At 50.1% G+C, this 16,988-nt stretch overlaps 1 protein-coding gene across 1 annotated transcript; it reads right to left on the bottom strand.

Moving 5' to 3' along the window:
• Positions 1 to 2,188: 2,188 nt before the first annotated feature.
• On the bottom strand, positions 2,189 to 16,110 carry CMBL (carboxymethylenebutenolidase homolog). The gene is made up of 6 exons (XM_039842789.1): positions 15,952 to 16,110; positions 9,625 to 9,858; positions 6,704 to 6,811; positions 5,783 to 5,925; positions 3,602 to 3,693; positions 2,189 to 2,909 (listed from the first exon to the last, which is right to left on the bottom strand). The coding sequence occupies exons 2-6, from the start codon at positions 9,837 to 9,839 to the stop codon at positions 2,730 to 2,732; spliced, it is 738 nt and encodes a 245-aa protein (XP_039698723.1). The 5' UTR covers positions 9,840 to 9,858; positions 15,952 to 16,110; the 3' UTR covers positions 2,189 to 2,729.
• Positions 16,111 to 16,988: the final 878 nt, after the last annotated feature.

Genomic DNA, 16,988 nt, shown 5'->3' with positions numbered 1-16,988 from the left:
GTTTTTGTCTGTTTTCGGTGATCTTTGCAGGCAGCCTTGCAACATGGGGTTCGTCTAAACCACCAGAAAAGGGCGCCGAAGACACCTGGCTACATAGGACATGTGTTCCGCGTCAGGAAAGGTGGGGAGCACGTGACAGCGGTAGTAAAGTGCCTTCAGCATTTGCGTGTCCTAAGCGCTGTCATAATGTTTCGTACGAGTATCAACAGCGCTTTTCAAAGTGTGATCCACAGATGCCTCGGACCGCCAGGCCCCTTCAAGGGGCCGTGAGGTCAAAAGTGTTTTCATACTGAGCTTATTTGCCTTTGCACTGTGAGGGGTGAACCGCCTTCATCTTAGCGTGAATCCAGGCAGAGGCACCAAACTGTTCTAGTAGGTTCTTCACCACACACTTTAAAACCACTTTCATAGGAGGATGGCCTTGACCAAGCAGCGCAAATGAGTCATTAGATCGACTACACAGCACTCAGTATTCTGTAACAAAGTGAGCGTGATAACACTCTTCACGTAACCTGTGGTCCCAGCTGAACTGCCCTTTGTGGGACACATCACTTCTTTCAAGAATGACTGGCGAACCAGATACTCAGATGTATGACAGGCGTTTCCTGAAACGTGCACACAGCCTGTCACTTCAGTGGAGCAGCTGCCTTAGTTCCGGCTCCTGTAATGACAATAGCAGACTGAGTGGCTGGGACAACACGTTTACTTCTCATGGTTCTGGGGCCGCAAGATCGAGGTCCCAGCAGACAGTGCTCAGGCTCGGGGAGAGTGAAGGGGAGAGATTTTCCTCCCCTTTCGGAAGCTCCTGTGTCCTCCATGACCAGTCCTCCTGCCCTCAGTAAGGCTGACACTTTCAGAAACAGCCCCGGCTCACTCCCCACCACGACCCCAGCACAAGGCACTTCCTACAGGAGACTGTCCCCCCACCAACCCTGCAAAGTAACGTCTTCCTCGTTTTATAGATTCTACATTGAGGAAAATGGAGAATTTAGACCTTGCCCGAATCACAGCTCTGTGGTGGGACCCGGACACTGCCCGTCGAGCCTCCCATGCTCCATCCTTGTACTACTACGCCCTGTCCCCTGCCCGCGCCCACCCGATGGCTTCCCAGTCTATAGGTCCACGTGGTGGCAGCTTCTGCTGCACCACCCCACCCCACCCCCACACCAGACCTCCATGCGCCTCTTCTCTGCGCCCTGTCCTGGCCATGGTCCATCCCTGACTTCAACTGATGCTCATTCACAGCACATAGCGGGAAGCAGCTGGAGGGTGTCTGGGGAAGGGCTCCCTCCCTAACAAAAATGGGTCCAGGGAAAACCCTGCTGTGGCTGGTGTTCCGTGAGGCCAAGGCCCAGGACCATACCCACCAGGAGGGCCCAGGATGGTGGACACCTGACTGAGCCACCATCAGTTGCCCTGAGCCGCCCGGACACGTGTCGGGGTGTGGTGGGGTAGACATCACTGTTACACTTAGTCACTGCTAGTTCAGGATTCCTGTTACCTGCAGCCCAAGAAAAGCCGATATTCCAGGCGAGACCAAAACCAAACTCCTCCACGGTTCTGCTGCTCCTCCGGTGTTCCGTCCTGCGTCAGCTCTGAGTTCCCTGTCCAGCTGCTGTGGAATCCGTCCTCTCCACTCCCGGGGCTGAGGTCAGGCCACGCCATTGCTCCTTGCTCCCTCTCGGAAGGGACCCATCCATCACTCCTGCTGCGCTCACGGAAAGCATGCCCACCCAGCAGAGGCTGAGAAGCGATGGGCATGGCTTCCTGAGGCCCCGGGCCCCTTCCCGCTCCACTCCCCCCATCTCCCACACGTTTCCCTCCCAGAGCTCCAGGACTGCCGCCTGGCCCCACGTTGGGCATGGCCCCCTGAGGCGAAAGCCCCACCCCCAGCCCAGGACCCAAGCAAAGTCCCGATAGAAGGCACCTCCCCAAGGCCCAGGCTGGGCACCTGGGAAGAAAAGCAGCTCCTCCGGTGTCTGCGGACCCTGGGGAGATCCAGCAGGAGGGACAGAACCAGTCCCAGCCCGGTGTGTTCCCAAGCAAAATTCTCAGAACCCAGGAAGACCAACTACAGGGCTGTCCCGTGGAAGAGCAGGATTAAGGAAAAGTCAACAGGAGACAGCAGGAGAGGCTGATGGGGGACCCAAAAGGCCGGTGTTTAGAAAATGACCGCCTAGGAGACAGCTGGGTGGTAACTATCCATCATTTATTAGCTTTCAGAAAGTCACAAGTTCAAAAACAAAGTAAGTTTACTACGTTGACATAATTAGGTCAGTAGAACCCTATTTTAATCACTCAATGCAACATATGAATGTGAGATTCATCTGTATTATGACAAAGAAATATCTAAGTTGGGCTTTTAATCTACTTGAGTTTACAGTGTATGTTTCCATGGCTTTGCAACGTTAGTCATTTTACAGAGTGTAGTCAAATACAAGGAAGGCCACACCTGAGCTGTCAGCTGGTCCCTGAACAAGCCCCAGGATTCCCTAAGCGTTAGAATATTACTGTCATTCAAATTCAAATTCATCAAGTCATGACTCATTTTTAAAAGTTTTATTTACGTACATGGTAAAATTTAAGTGTTTCATATATTTACATTTCTCACTGAATTTCAGGATTCTCTGGTTTATTTTACAGCAAGTGAAAATGAAATAAAATGATCTAAATATTTCAAAGCAAATTTCTGGATGAAAGCTACTGAGAAAGTTTGCCCGTGGCCTCTGCTAGACGTACTTGTTCAGCCACTCGAGTAAATTCCTTCTCGCCTCTTCAATATAGGGTTTGTCTTCGGGTGAACAGTCTTCTCTCTTTCGATGCACAAATCCATGAGTTTGCCCAGAAAATGTTTTAATTTGATATTCCACTTTGCAGTGTTCTTTCAACTTCTGGGTTAGCAAAGAGACCTGGAATATGCAAAGGTTTTCATGATGACGTGGTTTTGACCCTCTGGCGACATTTCCCATTCTCTCGTAGAAGAGACTCAACATCAATGCTTTAACAAGTCCCACAGCTAATGAAGTTTTTACTTTTAATGTTGTCACTAACACAGTTCTTACCTCTGGCAAAGGAGAGGATTCAGAGCAATGTAAAAATGACACAACATACATTATTTGAATTGCATTAATAGACTATGTTATACAATATATTCTATATAATATTTAATAACTAATGTATTCAATATATTGGATATATTGAATATTGTATACTTGAAATTTATGTTCAAGTATAAGTTATTTGAAACTCGTATTAATAGAATGTATTGGCTATGAATAAAAATGATAATTTCTTCTGCTTTTTCTTCATCTATGTCCTGGATTTAATGCACGGTGTCTGTAAGTACAAAGACCTCGTGATTAACCGGGTCACACGTGGGCGGAGGGGGAAGCGGGGCCCCTTTCCGGTAACCAGGCCCCACCCAGCATTTGTGGCATTTGTGGGAGGTTACCCATCCCACTCTACGTCCCCGATGAAACCCACTTTAAAAACTTAACGTTGAAAAATATTTGGAGCAACAAATGAGCCGTTTAATATGTTTTCCCACAAACGTCAAATCGTGTTATCAAACCTAAATGTGAAGAGGAAGATGCCGACGTACCTGCTCGAGAGGGATCACGGGATCGTTTTCAGCGAAAATGAACAGCGTGGGGTTCTTCAAACAGTGGACGTCTTCGGAATCCCTGATGAGGCCTGCAGAGAGGGGTCGGGGGCTGAGCTGTGATTCCCACACCCGTGCCACGGAAACCTACGTGGGTGCTTTGGGGGTTCCGGCTATTCAGCAAATCCACAGAAGTAGGCTGGCCTATCAAATTAGTCCCCCAGAGACACTGATCTAGCTGGACCTTCCCCATCACTTCATTCGGCAGGAATGAGGCCTTTAAATAATAGGGTTCGACCCGACCAGGTGCTCGTCATGTAAAGACACAGGAGCAACTTTAAAAATGCTTGTGCCGTGCCTGCCTTTACCGAGGGGTGGTGACGGGTGACCACCACCGTTCTAGAAATCTTCCACGGTCTTCACAAGCCCCAGGCTCTGACTCGAGTGCGCCGGGTGGGTTCATTCATTAGGCGGAGCGGCCATTGAACAGGACACTTGTGCTCGGACACGACCACAAGCATGAAGTCCCTGGACGCAGCACCTGGTCCTACAGGCCAAGCATAAACGCTGGCTTCTGTCCTTCGTTTCGGAATTGTAGAGATCATTTAGTCCGAAGCATGCTCTGCCTTGGGGATTCAGACCACCTCAGGTGCGCCCACTCCCATAGGAAACTAAGTAGCAGTCTTGCAATAGAATGCCATTTTAAGATAATAGTGTTAAAGGAAGACTATTCTGAGACTTGGTAGAGACAAAGGAAGATTCTATTCAAGAGGGAGCTCGGCGAAGGGGTTGCATGGTAAGGAGAGCCGGCTCAACCAGAATACAAGGACAGTGGGGATTTATGGCCAGGAAGCAGGACGGAGGTCAGTGGAAACATTGGGGTCCGGGGGATTCTGGCCAGATGATGGGATTCTTGCTAAAGGCAGGCAGGGTGACAAGATGCCGAGGGTCGCCAAGGCATTTGATCAGACGTGAAAGGTGGGGGAGCCTCACTAAACGGACCCAGTGGGCCAAGGGCAGACCCCAAAGTCAGAGCCTACTCAGAAAGTGGACTCAGAGGAGCCCGACTCAAATTTGGCCAAGTCCTAGTAGGAAGGAGAAAACGATGGGTGGCTTCCCCCACCCCCCATTTCCCGTTGGCAGCACGAAAAGCTAAGTAACCAGGAGGATCTCCGCTCTCCTGTAACTCCCCTCTAGGAGGCAGGGAGCCACCGGAGAGGGCTGCGCTCCCTGCCTCACTCTGTTAACGACCCTCTGGACAGCGATTTGGTGGCCCCGGGCCTCGGTCGCGCCACGCTACGCAGCTCATGCACTGCACAACAGCGGCCAGAAGGGGGCGCGGGAGAGCCGTGCGCGCAGGAGCGCCTTTCGCTAATTCACGCAAAGGGACAGCGTGTGCCAGCCACCGTCAGCCTCAGCTGTGCCCAGTGGCACCTGGCAATTTATTCCTTTTGCGTAAGTAAATATTTAGAGTGTTCTTAAAATGCTAAAAGTAGGCAAAAATATCACCGTAACCACTAAGCCAAATAAGAATCATCAGTGTAACTATGATATATACATTATGAAAGAAAGCCAAATTTCCTTGTCTCATTTTGTTTTGTTTACATTTTTATGGTCAGAATGTTCCTACAGCATGAAGTCGGTATGCCATTTCTACACACGGGTATAATAATGTCCTCAGCAGCGCTATGATCCCTTAGGTTTGGTTTGGCTGAAATGTTTATGTTGCTATTTACATTTTACAGTGGGTTTTCCTTTTTTCTTCCCTTGTTTATAGTGCGTGTCTGTGTCTGTCTGCACTTGTGCAGTCCAGAATAACTTGTATCTTGGGGAAAAAAAAATCTTTTCATAGATGTTGTTCATAAAAGTATTTCTGAGAATTAACCATTATCACAGAAAGAAATGTTAATCCCGTCATCCTAAGAGACGAAACTGAGACGTCAGGTCAGGTTAGGTGACTTTCCTAAAGGCACACCGTCGGGACCCAGGTCTCCTCACTCCCAGTGACATCCTCTGGTTACTGCATTCCAAACCTCCGCCTCTACTTCCAGAGTTTTAAAGCCAGTTTCATGACAACTGGGTTTTGTCTTGCATCTGGGACCTTTAGCCGGGAAAGAGGCTCGTGGTTATTGTCACCCACCTCCTGTTTTCACTGCGTAAATTTGTACAAGGCGGATTTACCATAGAGAGCCACCCCTGCCCTGAATTCCGGGTATTGCATCATCAAGTGATGGACAGCCATTCCGCCCCAGCAGAATCCCACGACACCAATGTTCTGGGCATGACACTGTTCTTTCAGATACTTCAAGACTGCATCGACCTCTCTAGAACAGGAAGAAAAGTTACTTAAGAATCAAGAGGTATTTTGCGAGGCCCTGGGAAGGGATGCCGGGCAGAGTGCTGTGCTGATGGTCACACGGCTGTGTCAGCAGCTGTTCCTTGAGGTTCTGAGAGTCTTACTTTCGGAGCTCTGTCTCACCACCTCCAGCCCAAGTGATGAGTGACTCTACTCCTGGCAGGTCTCCCTGCCAAGCCCAGCCTCCTCCAACCACCTGACAGGGCTGCAGCCCGGTTCCCTTCCAACAACCAGCTCATTTCCCAGCTGGAAGCCGAGCGACAGACTTTCACAGCCTCAAGATAAAGGCCAAAGGCCGCAGCACAGCTCTAAGGCCTGACCCCGAGATCTGTGCCCCCCACCCCCGCCCCGAGCTGCCCCTTCGTGTCTCTCTCCTCTCGACAGGCACCAGCTGCAACTGGGCCGCTCCCCAAACTCTGACTTGGCACATGCATTCCCCTGCCTAACACCCCACTCTGCGTCTCTCGTCTCCACCCCTGCCCAAAGAGGGAGCGAGATTTGGAAAGCCACCAGGACTATTTAAGCCAAGAGGGGACAGAGGACTGTGGCCCTTGTTTCCCAAATGGTTCATTTGCAAATTGGTGGTTTGGAACAACTCGGAAGACATTTTCAAGTAGAAGTAATGTGCTTAGTTGGAGGGCCGCGGCCATGCACGTCCTCCACGGAGGGAGGGTGGGCATCTGAACAGGGGAGCCGGGCCCGCCTCTGCCTCCAGACTCTGCTCTCCCCGGGGGCCGATAACTTACTTATCGATCTTTCTGGCATTTCTTGTTTTCAGCCACTCAGGGAAGGTGGAAAAGTCCCCAGAGGGGTGCCATGGCTCTTGCCCTACAAAGAAGTCCGGAACGATGGTTCTGTAAAATAGGGACATTTGGCGATCTTAATTTCATGGCTTTTGGGACTCGGTATTTGCTTACATTCGTTAGTAAACTTGTTACGTTGGCGATTCTCACCACAGGAAAAGAGAAGTCGTGACCATGAGGGCCAACCCGGATCACAGCGGAGGCCAACTGGCACCCAGCCAGGCCATCTCGGATTTCACAATGGAAGGGGCAGGGCCTTCGGCAGCCCGCTTCTAGCCCAGCCCGTCTGGAATGACATGGCATCGGGCAGTGCACAGACCCCAGGAGGTATTATACCCAAGATAAGGGGACCTGGCAGCCAAGGCCTGGAGCAGGGCGGCTACAAGGCCTTTCCAACACCCACCCGCAGGAGTCACACCTCTCAGCCGGCCTTGCACATTAGCCTCAGGTCACATGCACACCTGGTTAGCAAGTCTAGTCACTATGACCAAACAATTTTCCCTAGTCTCCGCTCAGCGTGCCGATGGGGCATGACTTCCTGCCCGGATGGTGTGACCTAACGCAGGCTCTGGAAGGGGCCAGAGAGGGAAACCAGCCGGCGCCCCCCATCCCCGTCCAGCGTATGGGGAGGAAAAAATTTCCCTCCTTCCTTTCTAGGTTCTTCGGCTGGACAAGTAATTAAACTGCCGTAAGACAGACGAACAGGAGAAAAACGAATTTAACTGCGTGCGTGAGAAAAGGGGTTCTGTGGAAAGTAAGCTGGCAGGGTGGTGGGACCGTGACCCCTGCCTGGGCGGGTCGTGTGTTCGGAGGCACCCGGGCCTCTGGCTTCTTTAGTGAGAGGTTTGTCTTCGTCCTAAGCAAGCCCTGCCCACTGGTTTTATGCATCTAGTTTAACACACCTTTCAAACAAACTGCAGCCGTCTTCGTCTTCGAGAGAGCACAGGACCTTCACTAACGACCTGTCATCCAGGCCCCGCCACGCTCTCTCCCACGGCCGTGTCGTCTCCCTTACGTTCCCTCCTTCATTCCAGTCCCATAAAGAGGCTGCGAAACTGTTATTCTCAGGAGCATTTGAGGTCTTGCTCTCTGGCATATGTCGTCAGTTTGGCTCAAATAAATTCATACAAATTCTCTACGGGTTTGGACGTTTCCTACGTCAATAACTTCATACATAGGGGAGTCCTGTAAAAATATGCATTAGACCCAGAGGCAGTCCGGTAATGAAGGCTTATAAGCCATCCCGAGCTAAGGGACAGGCTAGGGATCTGGGGCTTCAAAGGGAAGGAGATTTAAGTCAAAGGGCTGTAAGAGCAGATATCTGGTAATTAGATGTTTGTCCTGCAGCAGAGATAGGCCATTCAGATAAAAATTATCTCTGGTAGTAGCTCTCCTTATCTAAATTCTTTTAGGTAATTAAGGGAGAGGTAAAAGTTTTTCTTGAACCTGCTGGGGTTTGAGTACCTTCAGCTCAAAACAATCCACGTGCCCAAGTGGCACATTTGGGGGTGGCCTGCTCTGCAGCCCTAGGTGGCCTTCTGTGCAGGCATCACCGTGGACGAGGGAACACAGCTCCTCCTGCAGGGGTATAATCTGGGTCAGAAAAATCTAAGTTCAAGTCCCAGGACTAGCCTGTCTGCCCTGTAACCTTGACGAGCCATTTAACCACTTCCAGCTCCTCTTCTGGAGCTGGCAAATAGAGCCTGCGCCCGGCACTGCCCGACCTCCAGGGATTGTCTGAGGGCAAGCGGCTCGGTAAACAGGCCCCTTTACTCATTGTTTATGATCCGCCTCCAGCTACAGAACCCAAAATAAAATAGATGCCACCTGCAGTCCCATTGACTGAGCAGGTCCTGGCAGGATGACCTGGGGCAACTGCACCTCTGTCCTCACCCCTGGCTTCCTAATTGACAAAATGGGAACAATGACAGTTCCCACCCTGGAGGGGTCTTTGGGAGGATGGAGGACAACTGCCCTGTAACGCCCCTAGGCAGGGTCTGGCTGAGCCAGAAGGCAATCAGCGTTGCTGTCATTTTAATTCCTGGCCTTGCCCCCAGGAAATTAAGTTGCCTCCTCTTCGAGAAGAAATTGAGGGGCCTAGAAAAGTGAAAAATCTAGTGAAATTCCTCTTTGGTCAACACTAAATTTGCATCGCAGGGCGGAGGGTCTGCTTCCTTTAAATCGGGTGGGGAAACAAGGTAGGCTACCCTGTGGTTTCTAGCTTCTCTCTAGAAGAAATCCAGGGGAATCGGGGTGCTCCACACTCAGGGCCGGCTGGATTTTACGCTCTCCGAACGGTTCCTCCTCCCCTCCGTGCTTCACTGAAGCTGTTACCAACACCAGGTGACAGCATTCGCCCGCCAGAGGTGGCCATGGCCAGCAGTCTGACAAAGGCATAACCTTTGGGAGATGAGCAAGGTGTCAGGGTGCCAGTTCTGGAATCCAGTGTAACTCGGACAGGGCCAGGGGGTGTTGTGTGGGGCCCAGGACAACTGCGGGCGCCCCGCCTGTGAAATCTGACTCAAGGCCCAGATGCTTCAAGGACCAAATAATGGGTCCCTTTCAGACTGGAGAGGTCTGCCCATGGTGTCCCACAGCGGTGTCTGGGCAGGGCCCCACATTAAGAGTGCGCAGGGATTGGGTTGGAAGCAGGTAGCTTTCATTGGACACCTGCTGGTGGGTGTTTACATTTCATATGACATTTCCCATTTACCCGCCCCCTAGAGAGAGAAGGAAGTAGGTAATGTAAATTAGAATACGGTCAGGGTTTTTTGGGGTTTTGTTTTCGTTTTCCCTGAAGGGATGAAATATAGATCACAGAAATGTACATAAATTTAAATGAAGGAACAGAATGTCATACTTACGTGTAGCCATTTCCTGCAATCATGTCAGCCATATATCTAGTATTGGGCAGTTGCCAGCCGAATATATCTTGAATGACGATCACGGCTTTGCCCGTGTTGACGGGGGATCTGGTGACATAAGCCTTGATGTGCTCCACTTGAACTTCACACCCCATCCCTCCATACTCCATCTTATGGCCAATGTCACACGGACAAGGATTAGCTTCGTTAGCCATGGTAGGGATTTAAGTCAGGCTACAGAGAGAGAAACATGCCTTATGTTCTGAATGGTGCAAATCCAGAAATTATAAACAGTAAGTAACTAAAATCAAGATTACAGGAAAAAAATTCATTTTAACTTTACTCCTAGTGCAAGAAATCAGTGATGACTTCTGGTTTTGGCAACGCCACAGATTGGGGCCAAGACTCCAGTCCCATCGCAAACGCTGGAAACGCCAGCGTGAATGCGGGAGACAAATAAAAACAAAGATGACAGCACAACGCACAGAAAAAAAGGAGCAACGCCTGGGCCAGACCTGGAGCAGAAACTGAAGCCAGGATGGCGCAAGCGGGTGCCGAGTGGGCCCACATAGGACCAAGGCCTGAGCCCTAGCTCAGCCGGCCCTGAGGGTTCTTGGAGGACAGCGAGGCCTTGGGACCCCATGACACGGATTTGTAGCTGAGACCTTCCCACGCGATGTTGGAGCCCTCGCAGGTTCGTATTTCATGGGGGAGATAAACAACAGCAAGAAGGAAGAAGGAAGAAGGAGGAAGAAAGGAAGGAAGGAAGGAAGGAAGGAGGAGGGGAGGGAAGGAAGGAAGGAAGGAAGGAAGGAAGGGAAGGAAGGAAGGAAGGAAGGAAGGAAGGAAGGAAGGAAGGAAGGAAGGAAAAGGTCAACCAGGACTAGGAATATGGTAAGGAAGCCCAGGAAGGGAACCTGGCAGAAACAGATGCAAATCTACTTTATGGCAAGACTTTCACAGTCCAAGCCAAAAAAAAAAACACTACCCACTGATGAGGAGCTCACTGCACGTGTGGAAGCGCTCCAGATAAACACGAACCGCGGTCACAGCAGGGGTGGAAATGAGGCAGGGCCTAACAAGCTTGAGCAAACAAGCAGAAAGCGGGAACGGAGAAGACAAAAATAAATAAAACCGATCAACTACAAAGCAAGAAGTAATGTGGCTGAAATAGATCCAAAGAAAGAGAAACAGATTAAATCCACCACTGGAGACAGATTCTCAGAATGAATTTTTAAAAGTCGAGGTGCCATCGAAAGGGAGAACCTGGGAACGCTGAACCCAAAGAGGAACAGGCAGAAAAAGTGTCCAGATGCCCGGGATTTGCCTCCAAACAGGCTGGCAGCTGGCGGCCATGGGAGGGGAACATGAGCGTTGTGGGCACGGGGTGACCAGCTCCCCAGCATCCTCCATGCTTCTCTCTCTACTTATACATATGCTTGAGATTTTCCGCAACAAAATACTTTTCTATATTTATTAAAAGTTTTAAAACTATAAGGTAAACGGCTCCATAAACAAAGCGAGACAACACAGACGAGAACATGTTATGCTCGAAGCAGAAGATTTCGAAGCTAGATAAAATATATGGGGAGTTCTCATCAATCAAGAAAAAGACGGCCCCAGCAGAAAAATGCACCAAAGACACGAACAGGCGATTTACAAAAGGCGATGGATTTACCATGTGAACGGTCCATAAACACATGAAAAGCTACTCGAGGTCCCTGGTGTCCAAGGAAATCATACAAAGAAAGACAATGAGATACCATTTTACATCTTGCAGGCTGGCAATGTCTGTTAACACTGAGAGACGGTGCCCACGTGGGGTTTAACTGATATGAACTCTGGAAAGGTCTCTGCCAGGGTCCAGCAATGACGATGACACCCTGCAACCGAGAAACTCCGCCACTTGGTACATTCCCTAGAGAAATCACGCTCATGCGTGTGTGTGCATGTGCGTGCGTCTTCGTGCGTGTGCCCGCATGCACATCTGCAGTGGGAATGGAAGTTCCATTCTTGGTAGCAACAATTGGAAGCAATTTCATTGGCAATCAGGAGGAGAGTGGGTTACCCCGATTCGTTCATCCTTGTGGCTTGAATTCTGTCCCCCAAAAAAGATAGTTCAAGTCCTAACACCCAGAACCTGTGACTGTGCCTTTATTCAGAAACAGGGTCTTCCCGGAGCTAATCGTCTTAAGATGAGGCATCCTGGACGAGGGTGGCTGCCAACCTAGTGACTGGCGTCCTTCTAAGAGGGGAATGTGGACACAGAGAGAGGCACACAGGAGAGAAGGCTGTGTGAAGACGGGCAGGGGTTGGAATGAGGCAGTTACACTAAGGCTGCGGGCACCACCAGACGAGCTAGGACAAGGCAAGAGAGGACTCTCCTTCAAAGTCCTCGGGAGGAGGGTGGCCCCGCAGACACCTTCATCAAAGACCTCAGGCCTCCGATACTCTGAGAGGACAAATTTCTCTTGTCTTCAGTCACCCAGTTTGTGGTCATTGGTTTTGGCAGCTCTGGGAAACAAATTCGTAAAAAGAATATCGCATAGCAGTTCAATGAACAAACTATATATATATTTCATAAATCTCAAAAGCAAAGTGCTATCAGATATAGCTTTTCCGATGCTAAGTAAATACAAAAGCCCAAAACTAATACATATTTTCTTAATAAATATAGGGTAGTAGAAGTATAACTCAAAGGGATAAAACACAGAACCATTAGACAGTGGCTTCTGGCCCGGGGAAGGGGTGGAGATTGACTTTAATTGTATTTGTTGCATTCTATTTCCTAAAAGAGTTTTGATTTGAAGTACAGAGGACACAATGTTAATTTCTTTCAAATCTGGATCAAGTGAATATGGGTGGCTGCTATATTTTATCGTGTACTTTCCAGAACATTCTAAATGTTCATAACTAGAAATAAAATAACTAAATTTTAAGGCGAGACAAATTAATTTGGTCAAAGAAAACCTGACTCTTTTTCATGGTTTTGTTTCCATAAGCTACGCTACACAACGGTGATCAGTAAGACTACACCACAATGGGATCAGCGGTGAGGTTTATACCCCCATGCACTGTCGCTGAGAACTGATTCGTGGGGTGGATTTCTTCCCTGCCCCGTCTCATGAGGACGTGGGGACCATGCAAACGTCCAGCTGCTCCAAAACAGCCTTGAATCCGAATCTTTTAACCTTGACTTCAGTTGATATCCACTTTCCAGAAGGAATGTTTACAGCCAGGAGACCGACTCTCCCTACTGGCCCCACAAGGTTACTCTCCTGCAGAAGGAGTGGCAGCCAGGAGAGGCCAGGTGTGCCTGTGGAGGGCTGGGCTCCTGCCAGACCCTTCACGTGGCACAGCAGCCCGTGTGTCCCAGGCCAAGGCCACAGCGAGCAGGGCAGATAACTTCTGTGGACTATACCCCGCTGTGGACGAGACACACCCTGCACACTCCATCGATGTCACTCCACATAGCCTTCTGTGCACATAAACCTTTCAGGACTGGGGCGCCTTTCCCCCAAATGACACATTGGTTAGAAGATAATTTTCAGAAGAAAAGTAAAACCGTGCCCCTCTCACACAGCCATAAAAGTGAACAGGTTGAGGTTTTTTTTTTTTTTTTTACTCGTATGATAAGCATGAGACAAATGTAACTGGTTCGAAGGAAAAAAGAAAAAGCCACAAATGGTTGTGGCGGAAAGGAATATCGAGCTGAATTGCAAGTGGAGACAGACAGATTCTTCCACCGGTGGGAGGAAGCCAATTAATTCTCTACCAGACAGGACAGAACTGACAAATCTGTCAATTGCCCTCGACTTTCAAAAAGCTGCACAATACCTCAGATACAATGAACAGTGCTGGAATCGGACAGCCCGGAAGTGTGGGCTGTGGACGATGGATTTTGCCACTGGGACGGTTTCTTCTATGTGACACTATAGGGCCATCTGCTGTGAGTAGCAAGGTTTCCTCTTAGAAGCAGGCGGGGCCGTGGGCTGATGTGCATGATGGGGTCCTCGTGAAATGTGTCCAGAATGGCCTCTCAGTGCCATGGCAGGAGGGCCTGGACACGTATTCTGGCCACCCTGAGATCAGATCCGTGGTCTCCACTGGCGAAGCCTCTGGAAGTCAGGGTCCTCTTTGTGACACCAGGGACAGTCAAGACATGCTCCTGCAGAGGATGCCGTGATGGGCACGATTTTTGGCAACGTCGTGTTAAATGCGGGACGAACGCACATGACTTCCCCATAACTTTCACGCAAGACGCCACACACGTGCGAATGATCAGGAGGCCCACCCCCTACAGACTGACCTTCATGGTCCCTCAGAGTATCTGTCCTTGACCAAACCCCCGTGACTCTCAGCTAGTATTAGTGAGAATCCCGCTAAGTCGGTTTAGCCGATGCCCCCACTCCCCATCCCTGATCCGGTCTCACGCTCTCTGCCATCCCCCAGGTGAGGTCTGATAGCCCTGGCTTGTCTTCTGCCAAGATCCCGTGAGGTTGGTTTAGCGGGATTCCTGTCCCTGATGCCTCCTCTTAGTAATTTTCCATCCGCTGACCCCTACTCTGTAAGTTCCCGCTTCCTCTTCTCGTCCTTGGAGGTGAGCTCCGTCTCTCTACCGCAGAACCCCAGGGCAGTGGCCCCCTACACCTGTCACGCGGGTCCTAAAAACGGTCTGCCCGCCCGCTCCTTATAACAAGTCGCGAATGAATACTTTTCTTCCTAGAACGTTCTCCAGCCCTGCTTCACACAGCAAGCGCCTCCACGAAATTGCAAGTCAAGACCCATGGGGAAGGCTGCTGTGTGGCTGACCTGCAAATCCCACGAGGCTGCAGGGGCCTCACGCTTCCCCTCAGGAGGTGTCTCTTTGCTCCGTATCAATCTGTGCTTCTTCGCTTCTTTTTTGAACCAGTGGTAACATCTGCCTGGTTCCCTCAGTAATGAATAAAACAGAATCTTCAACACATGCTCATTTTTATATCTGTGTGAGAGTCACGCTTGTACCTTTCGCTGGAAATGGTCTTTTAGCCTAACTGAACAGTGTTCCCTTTTTCTCGCCGGAAATCACAAAGGCGAGGAACAGGTGGCAAGGTGTGGTCCAGCGAGTGTGGTTTTCCTGCTTTCACACCCCAAAGATGTGAATAACTTGGAAGTCAGACTTTCCAACGCAAGAAGGATTTTCGGCAGAAACAGAGAACACGGATTTCGAGGAGCGAAGGGCATCGGCGTAGACAGGGTTGGCGTAACAAGCAAAGAAGCCTGGGAATATATTTCTGGAAGCTTCAGAGATTTAGAAACGGGAACTGTTCGCAATCACAACAAAAGCAGCGCTTAGGGATAAGGGGCGGCTACCAGCAAAGGCTCGGTATTTTCCGTTTACTGGATAAACATTGCAGGAATGTGCCTGGCAATCGATTTCAATCTTGCAGCCGAAGGCAGGGCCCTACTTCTCTCTAGATGATTCTATGATTCAACTCCTCCTATTACTTACTTTTCAGCACCACACTTGTGTTTTCCACAGGGCACGTGGTCCAGACAGCATTAATAAGAAAGCCAGACGTGATGAGCACACACTCGCCCGAACACATGGCTGCCTTTGACCTTTTCTTGGGCTGTTCCAGGCCTAGATAGGGTTTCCCCAGATACACACAGGGCTCACGTCTAACCACCTTATTTTAAATGGGCTTTCAAAACAACAGGTGGCATTTTCCGTCAGCAAGAAACCTAAATGGCAGTGCCCAATGTCAGCAAGGCCGGAGCAAGGCGACACTTCTGCCTGGCTGTGCGTGTGGCCGTGCGTGTGTGCTGTGCAGTCTCCCTTTGCAGTATCTGCCCAGCATCCAGGACGTCACACTCCTGGACCCAGAACCTCCTCTCTTAACAACCATCCTGAGGAAAAAAATACTGCCAAAACTCGATGCAAATATACTCATTTTCCCCCATCATTTTATAGTAGCAGTAAAAACTATACAACCCAAATGTTAACTGCAGGAAACCAGCGACAGAGTATTTAGAGGCAGGAAGGGAAGGCTTCTGACAATGTTAAATGAGAAAAAGGAAAACCAAAAAAATGACAAACAAACAACGAACACAAGTTCATATACACTATGATTTCGACTATGTTTTAAAACATGTACTGCTAAGCAGTCCAGGAAGCTACGCCGCGGTGGCACGGCGCGGGGGTGTCTTTCCCCAGGGACAGTGTCCTGCTTTGGGAAGTCGGGTTTCAAACGTGGACTTCGACAGGTTCGGTCCCTGTGCACATGGCACAGCCCCTGGCCTGGTGCGGACGCCCGCGGGAGTTGTGCACAGGGGAGGCGCACCTACCTGCTCAGCCGCCTGCAGACCGCTGTCCACCCTGCGAGGGAGTGAGGCCGGAGCGTCCCAGGGCGACCGTCACGGGCCAGCCGCGGGCGTGCCTCCCTCCGGGACGGAAGTGGACGCGGTGACGGAGGGCGGTGGATCCCAGCGGGCCAGTGGCAGCGCGGGATTTTCAGCTTTGGGGACGGTGGGGGCCCGTGGGAGGGACGGAGGGAGGGACGGAGGGAGGGACATGGGAGGGGCAGGGGAGGGATGGAGCGGTGAGAAGGAAGGAGGGAAGGAGGCTCGGACAGCCCGCCTGGGACGTGGACAGGCTCGCCTGGCTCCTAAGACCTGCAACTTCCTTGTTGCAAATCGAAGTCAGGCTATGATTCTTAAAAATAAATTATTACGTATTCATACTTGCCTTCTCCCGCTCCATATTTTGCCCAGTCACTTGACAAAGGTTGTGATAACTCTGGAGCTAAGCCACTACCTAAACCTGTAGGGAATTCTTAAGAGGTTTTTGTTTTTGTTTTTGTTTTTGTTTTTGAGCCAAACCGAGGACTACTGTGGGGAAACAAAATCTCAAAGGAGTGAGAAAATGCTCCGGAGAATGGCGATTTTGCAGCTTATTTTATACATTAGAGTGGAAGGAAGAGCCTGAGGAGGGTTACGTGGAATCCGCTGGTGATGGCTTAAGGGGGTGGGATTGGATAAAACCAAAACGGAGACACATACTTTTTTTTACTTTTACAGAAGAGTTAATAATTAACTTTACAGCCCGTAGAGCTGGAATGTGGGGGGCGAGCTCTGTGGTCTCCTGCGCGCTCCATTGCAAATGCGCTCTGCAAACAGCAGTCCCCTGAGGTGTCTGGGGGGGAAAAAATCACACTGACATTTCAAAAGTATGTTATTTTAGGTTCGAAAAGGTAATAGAGAGGCTCTCTTAAGGTAAAGATTGACCTTTGTCGGGAAAGCTACAGACCTAGGATTCGACAACCGCCAGGGCCCCTTTTCAGTTGGGGATTTTAACGTCCAGATCATCCTGTGTGGTTGCTTAC

Source organism: Pteropus medius, unplaced genomic scaffold, assembly GCF_902729225.1.
Source record: "Pteropus medius unplaced genomic scaffold, Ma_sr-lr_union100, whole genome shotgun sequence".
NCBI lineage: Eukaryota > Metazoa > Chordata > Mammalia > Chiroptera > Pteropodidae > Pteropus > Pteropus medius.
The sequence above is the reverse complement of the archived record's forward strand: the minus strand, read 5'-3'. Positions and strand labels throughout refer to the sequence as shown.